The 16,221-nt window shown below is 45.9% G+C and overlaps 1 protein-coding gene and 1 long non-coding RNA gene across 5 annotated transcripts in view; one reads left to right on the plus strand and one right to left on the minus strand.

The window, feature by feature from the left end:
• LOC146437261 (vascular endothelial growth factor receptor kdr-like) overlaps positions 1-15,109 on the plus strand; it is a 119,138-nt gene extending 104,029 nt beyond the window's left edge. For 3 of the 4 annotated variants that reach the window (XM_085060028.1, XM_085060029.1, XM_085060031.1), the window contains 5 exons: positions 227-332; positions 1,461-1,585; positions 1,818-1,896; positions 4,514-4,608; positions 12,194-15,109. In XM_085060028.1, coding sequence (XP_084916154.1) covers positions 227-332; positions 1,461-1,585; positions 1,818-1,896; positions 4,514-4,608; positions 12,194-12,398 — 610 coding nt within the window. In that variant the 3' untranslated portion in view covers positions 12,399-15,109. The remainder of the gene's footprint in view (positions 1-226; positions 333-1,460; positions 1,586-1,817; positions 1,897-4,513; positions 4,609-12,193) is intronic. The other variant, XM_085060030.1, reaches the window with a different exon arrangement.
• LOC146437263 (uncharacterized) overlaps positions 11,488-16,221 on the minus strand; it is an 89,981-nt gene continuing 85,247 nt past the window's right edge. The window contains exon 3 of the long non-coding RNA XR_014852163.1: positions 11,488-11,624. This is a non-coding gene — a long non-coding RNA (uncharacterized LOC146437263). The remainder of the gene's footprint in view (positions 11,625-16,221) is intronic.

The raw sequence follows: 16,221 nt of genomic DNA on the forward strand, positions 1-16,221 counted from the left end.
AGGTTAGGTGAAAACCAAGAGCCTGCAGACTCAGCTGAGGCAGGACCATGGAAGCAAAAAGCTTTCCACATGGAAAGTAAAACAGAATTTCAGCATGTGCAGATCTGAACCTGTCTTAATCCCAAGCTATCCAAAGGCTGGCCAAACCAAGCAGCAGTGGAATGAAACAGTTTGGAAGCAAAGCTCCAATCCTTTCCCATTCTTAATCCCTGTTTTTTTCCCCCAGCTACCAGACAATGCTGGATTGCTGGCATGGAGTTCCCACAGAGAGGCCAACTTTCACCGAGCTTGTGGAGCGCCTGGGGGATCTTCTGCAGGCCAATGTGCAGCAGGTACAGCAGGGACAGCCTTTCTTCAGGAAATGGGGACATTTGCATGTGCAGAGGTGAAGGTTATGCTGAGCACTAATATGAAATTTCACTTCCTACCAAAGCCCACAAGCAAAATACCCACTGGGATGAGTAAAGACAATGTTAACTACTCAAATGTTAATTTTGCTTCTGATTTTCTCCACCTCCTGAACTTTCTCCCTCATTTCCAAGTTTATGTTCACCAGTGCTCTTAGGAGCTTTACAATTATGCAGCTTCAAGCACAGAAAGTCAGTCATACCATTATTAATTTCATAACAGTTAAACCAGTTGTTTTCTTCTTCAGTAAAAACAACCAGACCAGTTATGCAATTGTCAATTTAATTGAAGAAGAAATCAAACACTCTCCTCCAGCTCCTTCCTGTTTGTAAACAAATTTAGTGGAGCTGAGTTGAAGAGGGCCCAGTCTGCAATATGAAGAGCTTGTGAGTTTGATTCTATAACCAAAGTAAATTAAGGAGACATAAAAATGGTAAGGAAATAAGGCACTTAACTGCCTCTCAAAATTAAAAACAAACAAAAAAAAAAGAAGCACAGGGAAATTTGGACAAGTAGTTTCAGGAGCTCAAGGCAGAGTCATTCCTGAGGATTACTGCAGGGGGGTAATGATAATGCAGAGCTCATTAGCATGAGCAGCAGCAGTTCCTGGGGAGGACAAGAAATTCAATCCTTTCAGGCTCCCATTTGAAGGCTTGGCTCTTCCCAAGCTACAGCTCCTGAAGCTGAGCAAACCCAAGCAGTCTGTCCATGCTGTACATGGGCAATTGCTTGTGACCACGACTGGAGTATCCCAGTCCATGTCCAGCCATTCCACATCACAGCATTCCCAGTTTCCCCACACAGAGCCTCCTGTGCAGTAACTCTTGGATCATTCTAAGTTCTAACTCTTGTGCATTCTAAGTTCCACAACTTCCACAGGGTGTGAGGAACATCACAATCACCTCAAACACACATCACAGAGTGAAGTTAAAACAAAACCTGGTCCCCTGTCAGCACAAAGCTCTGAGTGATACAATAACCTCTTATATGTGAGATGTGGCACAAAATGAACTTTACCAGCTTTGTGCTCTTTTCTGTTATTAATTTTACAGGATGGCAAAGACTATATTCCACTGAACATCACCTTGGGTCCAGATGGAGAATCCAACTCCAAAACCTGCCCTGTGGAAGAAAACTTGAACAATGGAGTGAATCGCTGGAGTGCAGTGGAAACTGGGTGAGAAAAACAGACACAGGATGGGGGGAAAGAAACGTTTCACTGTCTGATGTCCTCTCTTAATCTGGCTGGTTAAAAAATCAGGCAAATTCATCAGGGTGTTGGTTATTGGATACAAGAGGTGAAAAAAGAGAAGTGTTCCAGGCAAGTGGGCTGTGTGAGGATGGAACTGAACTCCAACTGGTGCAGCATCTGCCTGGCTTTATGCTGACCCCTCCATTGCCTCTTTCAGCAGCAACAGCAAGATGAGACCCCTGAGTGTGAAGACATTTGATGAGGTGCCAGTGGAAAAGGAGAAAGTGATGCATGAGGTAAGAGAGGTGACTGCATCCTTCCCCTCCAGGTTCACAGATCACTCGTCAGCAGCACCAGAAACACTCACTGGAGCTTTTCAAATCTGTTTGGTAGGAGAGAGCTTTAAATCAGGCAGGAGATTTGGCCCTGGCATCTCACACAGGGGGCTGGGTGACAGCAAAGAGGGACCTGCATTTCTCTTAACAAACAATTTCAGAGAACTCATGTGTGATTGCCCTGGCTTTGATCAGGCTAAGGGGCTTTGTATTACATATTTCAAGATGGTTTCCCACCATAAGAAAGTGGCAGCTCATTGAAATGAAGCTCTTTGAGGGGAATGTGTCCAGAACAGATTCTGGCTGGCAGAGACAGCCAGTCACTTGGTGAGGGTGAAAGGGTTCAGTTCTGGGTAGACAAGACCAAAATTCAAGAGCCTAGTCTTGATTCACACAAAGGGCTTTAACCCTGGATTTTCCTCACTCCAAGTGAATGTATTTATTGCTAGTTTAATGCCATTGCAGGGTGGGAGAGTATTAAAGGGTTTCATTATCTGTCCAGGGCAAAACAAATTCATTACAGAATGATGGTTCTGCTTGCTGGCTTCCTCTGAAATTACAGCTTGGGTTTGCTGATTTAAAACAATCAAAGAGCTCCCCAAGAACAACTCCTGAATTCCCTCTGTGCTTCAGGCACTCCCTGGCTGCAGCTCCATGTCCCCACCTGCTGCCCCAGTGGCACCTTCTGTGTCCCCAAGGAGGGACCTTTGCAATGCCAAATGCTCCAGGTGGATCAAAGTTCAGGGAAGATGTTTAAATCCCTCAGGAAAGCTCCTGACAAAGGAGGAGAAGCCTCAGGGGGTGAGGAGCAGCTAAAGGAAAGGCTCCAGCTAAGTCCCTCTTGGACAGAGCCATTCCTCAGACCTGCTCCTAGGGAAGTCTCCAGCTCCAGCTTCTCCTGGAAATATTTCATGTCCTTGACAAATGCAGTGTGTTTCTCATTTGTTCTCTGCTGAGCACAAATTGAGGCCCATTATTGCCTCACATTTTACCAGATGGAATTCCTGTCTCTTTATCGGTGCATCTCAGGGATTAGAAGGCTTAGAAATTTCCCTGGCTCCTGCATCTTCCCTCTTGCAGGATAAAAATCTGTCCCTGTGAATCACACGAAGACATTTGCTAGATCAATCCAGTCTCAGTGAGAGATTATTGCTGCCAGCATGAGCATTACCTGCCTAAGTGCTCCCTGTTCATGGCATTTGAAAATAAGCCTTTACATGAGGGGTAAAGTTTCACAAAAAGGTGATAATACATCAAGAGATCAGAAATAAACGTGATATTTCAAGGAGGATCTTTTAAATCAAAATCATTGTCTGATCTGCTTTTGGACAAAGCAAGAGCACTTGGGCTATTAAAGTTTTCTTAATGATCAAGCCCTGAATAGTCATTAGGTCATTATTTCAAAGAGCTGCCCGGGAGCTGTCCAAGTGCTCCAGCACACCTTCCTGCCATTGTGGCACTTATCTGCAATCTCTGGGGAGATTCTTTTACCAGAGAGTGTCAGCAGACTGCAGAGCAGCCCTCAGATAAACTGTCCTGGGCCACATGTTGGAAAGGGAAACAGTGGAGATAAAAACCAGAGACACCCTGGGTCTTACTGAGGGTTTGACACACCTCATGAATTCAGGATTTCACTGTATAAACTCATTTATAAACCGATCTTTTTAACAACTGATAGATGACCAAAGCATGTGTAAAAAGGCTTTTGCTTGTTATTTTTGTTTGATGAGATGATTTTTTAGATCTCCATCAGTTTGACTGGTAAAATAAGACTAAACAGAGTTTCACTTGTGTGTTGAGGGCAACAGCAGACTGTCTTGCTTTTCACAAATGCACATGTGCAACTTTCATGTGCAACTTTCCAGCATCACAAAATATTTCAAATGCAAAGGAACCCCCAGACCATTTCATATTTTAAAATTGCTTTTAATGAGGGCTGTCATGTCTGTCTGCTTGTATAAACTTAGCACCAAAAGCTTGATTTAGCTGCAACCTCGAGACTCAGCTTTCAGTGCAGCAGCATCACAACCCCAACTTTAACACCAATCCAGACACTTGTGTTGGACAGCTCATAAAAAACCCCATAAAGGCCAGGGCTGTAAATCTTTGCAAAGCACTTGCATTTGCAAAATGCTACTGAACTTCCACTTCCCTCAAATCCCAGTGTTTCTAATAGTGTATTTCCAGTAGGTATTTAGGGAGCTTTTCCTCGGAGGAGCCCAGCCAGAATTATTGGATATATTCTTTATGAATCTCAGTCTATTCATATCTCAGCTATCCTACGTACATGGTGCCCATATGCCATGCTTAATATCAGCTTCGAGTTTGAAAATGTCAAATTATTTTCTGATACGTTCATGTTAAGGGTGCTCTTTGGAAATACAGCTCCAAAAGTTTCCTCTCACAAAACCAAGGGAAATGTTCCCAGGCTCCAGAGCAGCATTATCAGGAACAGAGGGACAAAACTTGATAACACAGGCCTTGATAAGAGAATATCCTGAAGGACTGGTGGCTCCTACACCAAGCCCAGCACACAGATTCCATTTTTCCCTGATGTTCCCTTCCTTTTGCTCCTCAGGAGTCAGACAGTGGGATGGTGCTGACATCAGATGAGATCAAAAGCCCCAAGAGGTTGGAAATCCGTTCCTGGCCCTATGGGATCATGGCTCTGGCGTGAGTACTCCGGGGGATTTCTTTTTCAGACAGTTCTTCCAGTCAGAGGAATGCTTTGGAAATTTGCAATTTTGTTTCTGATGCCAAAGGGAAAACTGCAGGATATCCAGGCAAGTTGAAAGGAGATGAACTCTGAGTTTCAGTCCCATAACCAAGAGACCTTGGCTAATGTGGTTTGAGATCAGGGGGCAGCAGATTATGCAAATGGGAAACAATAGGAGGAAAAAATGAGAATATACAGGTCTAATTTAGCTGTATGTCCACTCCCTCCCCAGTGTTCTCTCCCAGGGATGGAACAAAGTTTGAAGAACTCGATTTATTAATCCAAAACCTGACATTTGTAATTGTACCAGTGGGTATATTTAACTCAGACAGAAGGAGTGGCATCTTTGCAGCTCATGAGATGTGAGTCAAGTTAAAAGGCCTCTAAAGAGCAGCCTGGGCTCTGCCAGCAGTGCCTTTCCCAAAACCCTGCTTGCTGCATCTGCTTTATCATCACTCTGAGACAGTCCTGCAGAGAATTCCCTCAATCCCAGCACCTCCCTGAGCCCTGGCTGGTATTGTTCACACCTGCTTTACAAACAGAGCCTGGGACAGGGTTTGCTGGGTTTTTATCCATTCATAGGACAAGCACTGAAGAGTCAAAGCAGACTTTTAGCTTTTTGCTCACAGTTCTCTGTATTTCCGCAACAACCACACAGGCAGAGAGGTGAGCCAAGAGTGAAATAGGCTTTCTCCACCTTCCTAACAACAGGAACCCATTTTACTGATTCAAATGTCAACATGTGGAATTTCAAAGAATAGCTGCCCAAAATATTAAACAACATAGTGATGAATTCTTTGTCTATTAATTAAGCTAATTACTGACTTGCCTAGAGTTTCCTCTGAAATCTACTGAGATTTGTATGAGTTTTCTCTGTACTGAGGAACTCCATGACCTTTCCCAGCAGAGCTTGTTCTACACCATGTCACCCCTTTACTGCATTGAAGAGCAATAAGGGAAGAGAATAAGCCTGGTGCACTTCTGGAAATTCTGGGAGAATTCCCAGGAGAGGGCATGGTCAGAGTATGGCAGTGGTTTGGAGGAGTTGTCTCTCACTCAGAGAGAAAAGCAGATGCAAGGGGCTTGCCTTGTCTTTTCAGCCCTTAAAAGCCTCCAAAAAATGATTGGAGAGAGGGGAGAAAGTTTCATAAGGAAGGGAAGACAACACTAACAGGGAGCATGAGAATGCTTGGATTGTGCTGGACAGGAGTGTGACCTCAGGAATGTTGTTGTCCAGCAGTATTTTCCTGCAGGGCTGGAGCTGGTGAGATTAGCAGAGATCCTCATGCAGTTCCATGTTTTCATCCTCTGCACACACCCAGAGCATCCCTGCCAGCACAGCCCATCACCATGGAGACCAAATGGCAGCAGCTCTAAAAACAGGAGCTGTGTGACTGTGATGCTTTACCTGGGCTGATTCCCCTCTTTCCTGCATGATGTCACACTGACACAAATCCAACTCACACACACAATCCTATCCCTGATAGGATTTATCCTTCTGAGGGTTTCTGTCAATCACCCCTGACAGCTTTTCTCTGTGGCATTTCTCCTGTTTGGATAAAGGGTTGGCAGAGGAAGGTTGCCTCTCTGCCCCTTCTAGGCTTTCTCCTCAAAATCTGAGAAGTCAACATCCAGCCAGATGTAGAAACACAAGAATTCCCTCCTGTTCTTTAGAGATTTCCAGGAAAACCTTCTGAACTGCTACCAGGCCCCCTGGGAATGGATGTGAGGCTCTGTGGGATCACTGAATCCCTGCCTGACCTCACCATCTGGGCTCTCCCCACTTCCAGTCCACACTTCCATAGGGACTCCATCCAGCATGAGATTCCTGAGCCTTTCAGTGCCAGGCAGACCCTGCCAGAGCATCCCAGCAGAGCCTGCACAAGCTGGGCTTGTTACCTCCTGATTCCCAGGCCCCTGGCGACCATGGCATGGACAGAGCTGTGGTTTTGCTTGGCCACATCCTTCCCTGAGTGTTTGAGGTCCAGCTGAGAAAGCTTTTTTACCAGCTGCCTTTTTATTTTGTGAATCTTGCAGAGCCTGATTGGCACAAAGAGCAGCTTTACCAGTGCAGAGCACCCCAAAGCCTCTTGTTTGAGGACAGGACACCCCTGGGTGTTCCTGCACTGACAACTGGACAAACAAGCCTCCAAAGGCTGTGGAATAATCTAGAGAGGTCAGAAGGGAGTGTGGGTTTAACAGGGGAGATAAAGTCACCCATGGTAATTGTGTATCTCTCTCTATCAAAAACATTTACCCTGGATGCTTTTCAAAGTCTTTCTTTTCTAAAACAAAACTGTTCAAAGGCTTAGCATGTTTTCTAAACCAGGGTGGCTGCATTTATTATTTTTGCCAAAATCTCAGTGTTTATTTATCCTGCATTCATTCCTCTGTTGAGTTTAAAATTTGCCAACAGCACACACCATGGAGTGTCAGTGTCAAGAGTTTAGTGAGGATAAATCTGATACTCTGGCCTGGGCTCACTGTTAGGCTGGACTAAGCAGTCCTGAGCATTTCCTGCTGCTAAAACAGAGCAGGAAAGTTCTGAGCATTTGATGCTGCTGAAGTAGAAAGTCACAGCAGTAGCTATAGTGAGAGATGGAGAGATTGCCTGGGATAACAGCACTGGAATCAGCATTCAGGGAAGCACAGAGGGGATTTAATGATGGGATGGCTCTGGTGTCAGGTTCCATCTCACAATATTATCAGCCTACTGCCAAGCATTGCTTTAAAATTCTCCCAGAGACTCTATAATCAAGTTATTGTTTGAAATGACAAAAGGTTCGATATCTGCTCAGTTGTCCTCCCCCAGCCCTTCCCCTTCTCCCCCCCAAACCCAATTATCCTCTGTTGCTAGGATGTGAAATTCCTGATCTGGTTCTGGCCCAGGTGCACGACATCAGCTGAGGCTCAGCTGATGCCTCTGGGCTCTGGATGCTTCATCCCCATCCCAGCTCTGAGGGCTCTGCCTTTGCCAAAGCCAAGCTGGGCCTGAGGCAAGGCAGGAATATTGAATTGCTGGATTTTGCTCAGGAACATCAGGCATTGGTGTCCAAACACAGGGTGCACAGCAAAAATACAGCCAGCATTGGGCTGGAATCCTTTTGCACCTTCTCAGTGAAATGAGGCATGGCAACATGTTTGCTCCAGGGCAGAATGCAGTTCAGAAAATCAGAAATGTATTTATTGTTGTGTCTTCATGCAGCACCTTGCACTGTGACCTGACCTGAGCTCTCCAAACACAAACTTGGAATGAGCAATGAGTAGCTACTCAGGAGTTATGTAAACCACTTTTTCTTCAAGGATTAAGCTCTGTGCTTCCAGTAGTGAGGACTGGAAGGGGAATTGTGAAAGGCTGTGGGTTTGACTGCAGTGTTTTCCATGCTATTGCTTTTGCCCAGGGGCAGCTGAGCAGCCTGGCCACACTGTGAGGGGACACCAGGGTGGCTTTGGCCTGGGAAAACTTTGTCACCTGCACTTTGTGTTTTGAAGTGGTTTCAGACAGTGAATTCCTGAGCCAAACCCCTCAAACTCTCCTTGCCAGCAGACTGCTGCTGCACTGGTACTGCCAGAGGGGAGCCCAGGATGAAATTCCTACTGCACAGCACTCAGTTGAAAATGGATTAAAGCAAGCTGTGAGTCAGTCATAGCTACCAGAAGGGGAAAAAATAACCCTTTTATTTCTTTAATTGCTGAAAAAGTTAAAATGAAAAAAATAACCAGTCTTACTCTGAGCCTCATTAAACACCTTTGAAAGCTCCTACAAAGCCCTGAAGCTCCTACATGTTATTAGGAGATGTAGTCATGAGCCAAACTGCTCCACTTGGCAGCAATCAGCCCAATTTCTCATCTTTCCCTAAACACAGTGTCTGAACACGGCCAGGTTTCCTACATGGACAGCAAAGTCTATTAGTTTTTCCTACTGAGGGCAAAATCCTTGGGTTTCTGATTGCAGAGCACTGGAGGGAGTGCTGCACTTGGGGCTGGAATTCCTCCCTGCTCAGGAGGATTTTCCTGCACTCATCTCTTTCTCCACACTCCTCTTCAAGTCATTGACCCCAAAATTTAGATTAACAGAGACTGGCTCCTTCTCACATAAAATAAACAGCTCTGGTAATGATTTCCCAGCTCTTTGATGATTTCAGTATTTTTCTACCTCCAAAATCTCTGGTTCATACAGTAGGAAGAAAAAGCCTCAGTAGGTCACTCAGGCCTTCAAGCTATTGCAGGATTATCCTCTGTGGTGTCTTCTAAACAACTCTGGCACCTTCAGAAACCTTTAAAAAGTTGGTGGAAGATTACTTAATACTCAGACTGTGTTCCCAAATGGGACACCTTGTGCAAGGACAAACAAGTTCTCAGGGTGGTCACTGCAAAATGGGACAAGTTTGGGCCAGTGGCAACTGAATTGCAGCTGAATATTGTGGTGTTCCCACCCTGACCCTCAGTGCTGTGCCATGGTGGGAACACTGACAAGGGAACCTGGGCTGGGGCAGTCCCAGCTCTGAGCACATTTATCAACACTGAGCAGCACTGTGGGGTCAGGCAGAGGCAAAGCAGTGAGGAAATACCTCGTGGGCAGTGCAGTGCCAGCCCAGGAGAGGCACTGAACCAAGTCATGGCCAGCTTTTAATGAATTCATTTCATTACAGAACCATTATTAACTTCTGGAGCTGCAGAACTGTGTGATTGATCACACCTAACACCTCCAGTCAGGGATTGTTTTTGGGGGGCTCAGGCAGAAGGTACAAGTGGCCCAGGACATCCTGCTGTCCCCTGGAGCCCCAGGCACTGAGCACAGCTGAGGCAAGGCTGAGCTCTGAGGGGCTGTGGAAGTGTCTGAGGAGCAAATGAGATGCCAAGGCCAGCTGGAAAAGGGATGCTGCAGCCTCATCCCCAGGAGCAGCCTGTGCACAGGCAGAGCAGACACAAGTGTCAGCAACAGCAGCATGAAAGGGGAAAATGCACAGCCCCTCGGAGAGCTTGAATTGGGAAGTGCATTTGGATGAAAGGAACAGTATTGGAAGTTAATTGCATTTTGGTCTGCCATTAGATAGCAAATGACACAACTTCCCTCTGCCCTAACTCATCAGCTTGCTGCCTTTGGAGCAGATAGGAGATATCAGCCTTTAGGAGTCCTTCAAAGCCCAGCCTGATTTCAGCCAGAGGCAGAGTTATCCCCAGATATCCAATCTCCTGACCCACAGGGGCAGGAAACCAACAGGAACACTTGCTGGGAGTCTACAGGGGGCTGAAAATTTCCCATTTTGTGGCCAAAGTAAACCCTAATAACTCAGAGATATGCAAGCTGGGGGCCAAGTTAAACAGATCTTTTCAAGCTTCTCCCTGTCGCCAGTGACAACTTTAATACCTGGCAAATTGGAAGCCAGAGCATCCATGGGATTGTCTGACACGAGTCAATGGAAGTGAGCAGCAAAAAGAGAATTACATAAATAAACAGTGAGGCAAAGCTGTGGTTCCACTGCTCACGTCAGGGAGGAATTTATCTGCAGACAAACTGTGTGTAGAGAATGGACAGCTGCCAAATGTATAGATGCATAAGGAGTTTCCACTCATGTTTTGATCTGGACAATGAGGAAATACTGAGTCCTGAAAGCAGAGGGTGCTACATTTTTGTTGAAGTTCTCAGGCTTATTATTTATTTTAGGATTTCTGCTCTGCCACTCCACAGGTTTGGTTTCAATGCCTTGTGCAGGTCTGAAAGCACAGGAGCAGCAGCTTTGCTGTATAAACTCTGCCTCTGCAGAAATCACAGAACCCAGGTTCATCCCAGCCATGCAGGACATGGTGGGTTGGCTCTTCAGCTCAGCTTCACTCCCCAAAGCTGGAGATGCAAATACCCCATGGAAAGGCAGCAGAGCACACCGAAATCAGACCCAAAAATCCAACAGCCCGTGTCCCATTGCAGCTGCAGCCATGAGTTATGTCTGAATTTGGCTGCACAAGAGCTTTGTGGCTGATGTACAGAACATCACCACACATTCCCCTGCAGCAGAGAACTGCAGGGGTAGGTAATTCACAGATGGAGCCTACAGGCTGCTCATGTGGCTGTGCACAGAGGAGAAACCAGGGTTCTGCTCCAGCCAGTGCTCTGAACACCTGGGATCTTTTCTGAACCAGAAACAATTTTAATTATTTTAAGACACTGACTCAGTCAGTGACAATATCTGCAGCTTGTGGGAAATCTGAAGCTCCTGATGGGTTCCAGATCCCCTAAACATGACACACACATAGCTCCTGTCCTGGAGCTGCTACTTTCTACTCATGGCTTTTGCTCCCCTCCCTGCAGTTGCTGGGTCTGGTTTGTTCCCTGGAGCAGGAACTGCCTTTGCTTTTATTCCTAAAGCACACCAGTGAGCCCACGAGCAGCTGCTGGGGACTGGAAGCACTGCAGAAGTGCCAATAAAATGAGTGTAATGAATTCTACAATTATTTGATGAGCTGTTGACTATTCAGATTTGCTTTAGGGTCATTAAAATGTAACTTTATCCTACTTTAAACTCATATGAAATACACACACCAAGTGCTTGGGCATGGCTTGATTTTTAATTCTCCCAGGCAGATTCATGTCATTCTGAGCTGGGACTTGAGCAGAGCTGTAATGAGTCTGTGATTGAGGTTCCTTCCCAAGAGCTGCAGTTAAAGGGTCCTGAGCAAAGTGCAGCAGCTCCAAAGCCATTGTCACACTGGGATCCTTTGGAGAATCACCTCTAAATTATCCAGGCCTCTTCCAATGAATTGCTCAGATGGCAGAAACCAAGGTTGACAAACATTATTTTTAAGGCAGTCTAAGTCTAAGTCTAAGGCAGACAGAAATAACCTGTTTAGTTCTCCACAAGCCTTGCTGTTCCTCAAGGTCACCTTGTGACACAAATCTTCTCAGGATTCTCCTGCTTTTAACCCTCAGGTTGCTGCCTGTGATGGAAGTTGCTCTGTCCCACACCTCCATCACCTGGAACAAGGGAAGACAGGAGATGAAAGCAGCTGGAATGCTGCAAAGAGCTGTCCTTCAGCAGCCCTTGCTCAGGAATGTTAAAGGGCTGGGGAATATAAAAGGGATTTTACCCTGCCCTGCCTGAGCGTGTTCAACGCACACTCTTGCTTTCAGTATCGTTTTAAATTAGAGTCTGTCAGAGATTATTCAGGGTTTCATCCCTTATTATACTTCAAGAAAAGTCATAGCCTTCAGTTGTGCTTTCAGAAAAGTCAAATTTTTACTGACCTGTGTCAGAACAATGAGGGAGGATATTACTGTATGGACAGGACAGGTGCCTTTACAAGTAAGAGATCTGTAGTGCACTGAAATGTGCTGAGCTGAAAGGACAGGGCAACAGAGCTCCTCCATTTACTCCTAAATCTACTTTTAAAACATGGAGTTGTTTAAAATATCGATCTCAGTTAAATGTCACTGCCCTACAGGGTGCCACAGAGGTAAATTGAGACTTTTATGTATTTACTTTTTAATTTTGACCGTTCATTATGGAGGCAGGGTGGATATACCCCAATGTCTGTTCCCAACAGGAGGAGAGCTGTCAGCAGGAGCAAGGAATCCATCCTATCCGACCACGAGACAGTCAAGTACCAGCCAGCAGTGCAGGTGGAAGAGGACACCATGGACTTATCTCTGGAAGACTCTGTCCTGCTCCCCATGGATCCCAACCTGGAATGCCACAGCCCTCCTCCGGATTACAACTCCGTCATGCACTACTCAGCCCCCCCAGTGTAACCAGTGCCCCCAGCACGGGTTGCACCTCTCAGCCTTGCCAGGTTCCTGTGCCTCCAGGGAGCCTGGAAACAGAAGGGAATTCTGCCAGGATCATGCTTCACCTGTTTCTTCAGGCACATCTCGGATGTGATTAGAAACTATTTAAGAGCATCTTCTCTCTTATCTTTTAAAGCCTATTGCAAGACCTGCAGTAAATTAATAACATTCTGTCTATCAGAGTTGTAGGTAGGAGCTGTAGCCCCAAACTGCTGCCCCTCTTTCCCCCTGGCTGGGGCTGTTCTTTGGCACTTGCAGATCCACAGATTCCTGCATTCCCATTTCACTCCATAAGGGTCTTGCCAAGCTGCTTGGGAACACAAGATTCCAGCTCCTGGCTCTGCACACACCCTGCAGGGATTGGTTTTCAAAATATCTTGAATTTGATTTCAAAATATCTTGAAATCCAAGATATTTTGGTTGTACAATACAATTTGGATGTAATAATTTCCACTGCCCAGAGGATGCACTCCTAAAGATGGCATGGCCCAGGGAAAGCTGGTAGCACGGGTGTTCCTGCTCTTTTGGGCCAGTTAAATCTGATTCCCTGGGCTTTCCCCTTGTTCAAACAGCAGTTTAGTTAGCAGACATGCAATAGGGAGCCTTGCTGGAGATGCATCTGTAATGATTGCTAGGCAAAACCACTGCCTTAAGTAAGAACCTCGTCAACCAGAAGTTCCAGCTCACATGCACACATTGGTGTGAATGTGCATAAAACACTGACCAACAGCACAAGAGTTACACAGAAACTCACACACAGCCTTGAGGCACCAGCAGGGCAGCAGCATTTTTATGTTTCCTCTCTGCAACAGGCTATTTACTAAAACAACACACACAACAAAAACAGCATTTCCTCTGGATTCTGTGGTGGGTGCCCAAGGGTTTGACCCTGGAAATACTCGCCTGTGTGACACACATTTATCTCTGGCTGCCTTGCCAAGGTAAATACTGGTATCATATGCAAAGCCCTCTGCATCTGAACCTTCCAGGGTTCAGGGTAATTCAAAGCTTTGTTGCAGCAGGACTGAAAGGATCACAAATTCTCACGTGTGAGAGATTCTCAGTGGGTTTCCCCGTGGCCCACAGCTGGGTGTGGCAGGGACTGTCACAAGTGTGCCCAGGTGCCCTGTGTGCCCTGTGCATCATCACAGCAGCCTCAAAAATCAGCAAATAATCCTTATCCTTTCACGGGCTCTGTAACAATCAGAGTTGGCTTTACAAATTTAGGAAGGGAAAGGTCTCTAGGTTGCAAATAGAAAAAGCCAGGATGAGCAAGATGTTCATTGACAGCGAGGGCTGTAACCTCCCGAGTTACAAACTGATCTATCAATGGCTCCCTGGGCAGTTTCCTCCAAGCTTTGCACAACCTTTTCCTTTTCTTCCTTGATTTGACTTCTTTGGCAAAAAAAGGAATTTTTCTTCATGATTCAAGCTAGAGGGGGGTGAAATCCAACCCTTGCAAAACGATGATGTTCCCTTGGCAAAGACAGCTGCACAGCCTGGCAGCAGCACAGGAAGCTTTTCTGGATGAGTGCTTGCAGTGGGCTACGCTGAAGGAATCACAAACAAGCCTCAGGTATTATCAAAGGGGAAAGCAAATCTCCAAACCCCACACCATGTTAACTGTGAATGCTCAAGCATCTGAAGGATGGGCTCTGGGGAACTGCACTGCTCCTTCTCCTTGACTTCAGAGGTGATTAGTAATCACCTGCAGTCTCTCCAGAGCCCCCTGCTCATAGTGCACCTGCCAGCTAGGGGTGGGCTGTAGTTGCTTGGTGGTCATTTTGCACTGCTTTGTGTTTTAGTACCTATGTATTGCATAGAGCTGGTCAGAGAAGAGAAGAAACTACTGGGAAAGAATTCATCTGGTGAGCCCCAGGAAGCTCATCGGATCGGCTTTGTTTCAAACAGTAATTAGCTATCTATAGCTCTGATCAAGTAATCAATCACTGCTTGTGGAAATAAATTATTGATGAGGCAAAAGGCAGAGAAGGTGCAGACAGGGTGTGTGGCTCTGCTGTTGATGGCCTCAGCTGGAGATGTTTGTTACTCACCTTGAGCTGCAGGGTGAGGAAACAGCATTGAAAAACTTTTGCTTATGGACTTTACCATGTAGGAACAAAAGCTGTGCTCTGTGTTCTGAGGAAGAATGGGGAACTCTGCTGGGTGAGCTGAGCATGTGGCCTCCCTCTGCAGGATGAGCTGCAGGGTTTCTCAGAGAGCAGAGGCACACAGAGGCTCTCAGGAACACATCAGCCTTTCTGTGGCACCTGAGATGAGCTGAACAGAGCCCAGGCTGCAGGGCTCGAGGTGTTCAAACCCCTGCTTGCACTGACAGCCCCCAAAACCGAGAGCTCCTCTGCAGTGGCAGAATTGAGAACATCCTGAGCAGACCCTGTGGCCACTTCCCCTCCGAGTGTTCCCCAAACTGAGGTTTGGGCAGCTGTTTCCAATGTTTATTTTGAGTGGAAGATGTTATTCCTCCTTATAGTAAAATGTAACAAGCAAAAGTATTGCCTGAAAAGTATTATTGAACATATTGTCTTCTATTTTATTTACTAATATTTTGTTTGTCCTTCTCTCTCCTCCCTTAATTTAATTATTGTTCTCTTCTTCCAATTATGTATATAGTGTACCCTGTAGCAACAAATATAGGATTCATTTATATGGTAAAATTTGTAACATTTTAGTCCAAAGAGCAAGAGATACCCAGATGTAACAGAGTTAAGGATTGTACTAAACATTTCACTAATGCTTGCAGGCCAGGCTCCAGTTTACAGTGCCCCACTAGTGCCATGGCACAGCAGCTCTCTGGGCTGTGAGTGTCTCTGCCTCTCACTTCTTCTCCACATTACTTAGTTTCAGTTAGGAAACAGGAATCTGGAGGAATTTGGCAGGTTTATCTCATTCCTGGAAGTGTCACCGTGTGCAGCTCATGTTCAAGGTGAGGGATTTCCACTGCCTGGGTTTTAATTGGAGGCTGGTGGATTGGCAAGAGGATCAGGAGGGGGAAATTGTTTAAATGATGTGATGTTTATTATTTTGTCAGACTTCTCAGGGATTCTTACTCAACTCCTGTCTGCCAGCTGCTTTCTCTAACCTGAGCTCAGTGGGATCTGTGCTAACATGTCCCTTTGTTCCCTTTGATGGTGCTCTCTCCTGCTGCTTTTGTGCTCTTGGAAGCCCAGAGAATCAGGGCAGAGGAGCTCAGAGCTCTCCGTGGAATTGTGTTTTCTCCCCTCCTACAGTCACCTCTCACTGAGGTGTCCAAGTGCCTTCACCTGCATGTTCTTGTTCAGGCTGGTGTTTGGAACAATCTCCTGTCTCCTCTTTTCTCTCATCTATTTCTTGGTATTTGCGCTCCCATTCCCCTTGGATTGCTTTGCTCTGCCTTTCCCTAAGATCAGCTATAGGATCATTTCACTCTGCTGTTTATCCTGTGCTTGCAGAGGCTGAATAGATCATCTAAAGCGAGCTTTTTCCCATTAAATTTTCAATATATAGCCAAGGAAAAGTCGTTTATATTAGCTTGTCTGGAAGCCTCTTTGTGTCCTTCCCTGAATGGGAGAAGCTTTTTAATCTACTGATTTTTCAATATTGATGTCTGGAGCAGAATGAAGGCTGGTGACTGTGTGCATCTGATCTTTCCCAGAGTCCTTTCCTCACACAATGAGGTTTCTGTAAGGTTATCCTCACAAGAAGGAGGTCCCAAGCAGGCTGCTGAGCCCACAGGATCTGCTTGGGATCTCAAGGAAGGTCAGATAAAGCTCCAAGTCTGAGTGATGTG

Source organism: Lichenostomus cassidix, chromosome 4A (genome assembly GCF_008360975.1).
Source record: "Lichenostomus cassidix isolate B80296 chromosome 4A, HeHo_3.0, whole genome shotgun sequence".
In the NCBI taxonomy this organism is placed as follows: domain Eukaryota; kingdom Metazoa; phylum Chordata; class Aves; order Passeriformes; family Meliphagidae; genus Lichenostomus; species Lichenostomus cassidix.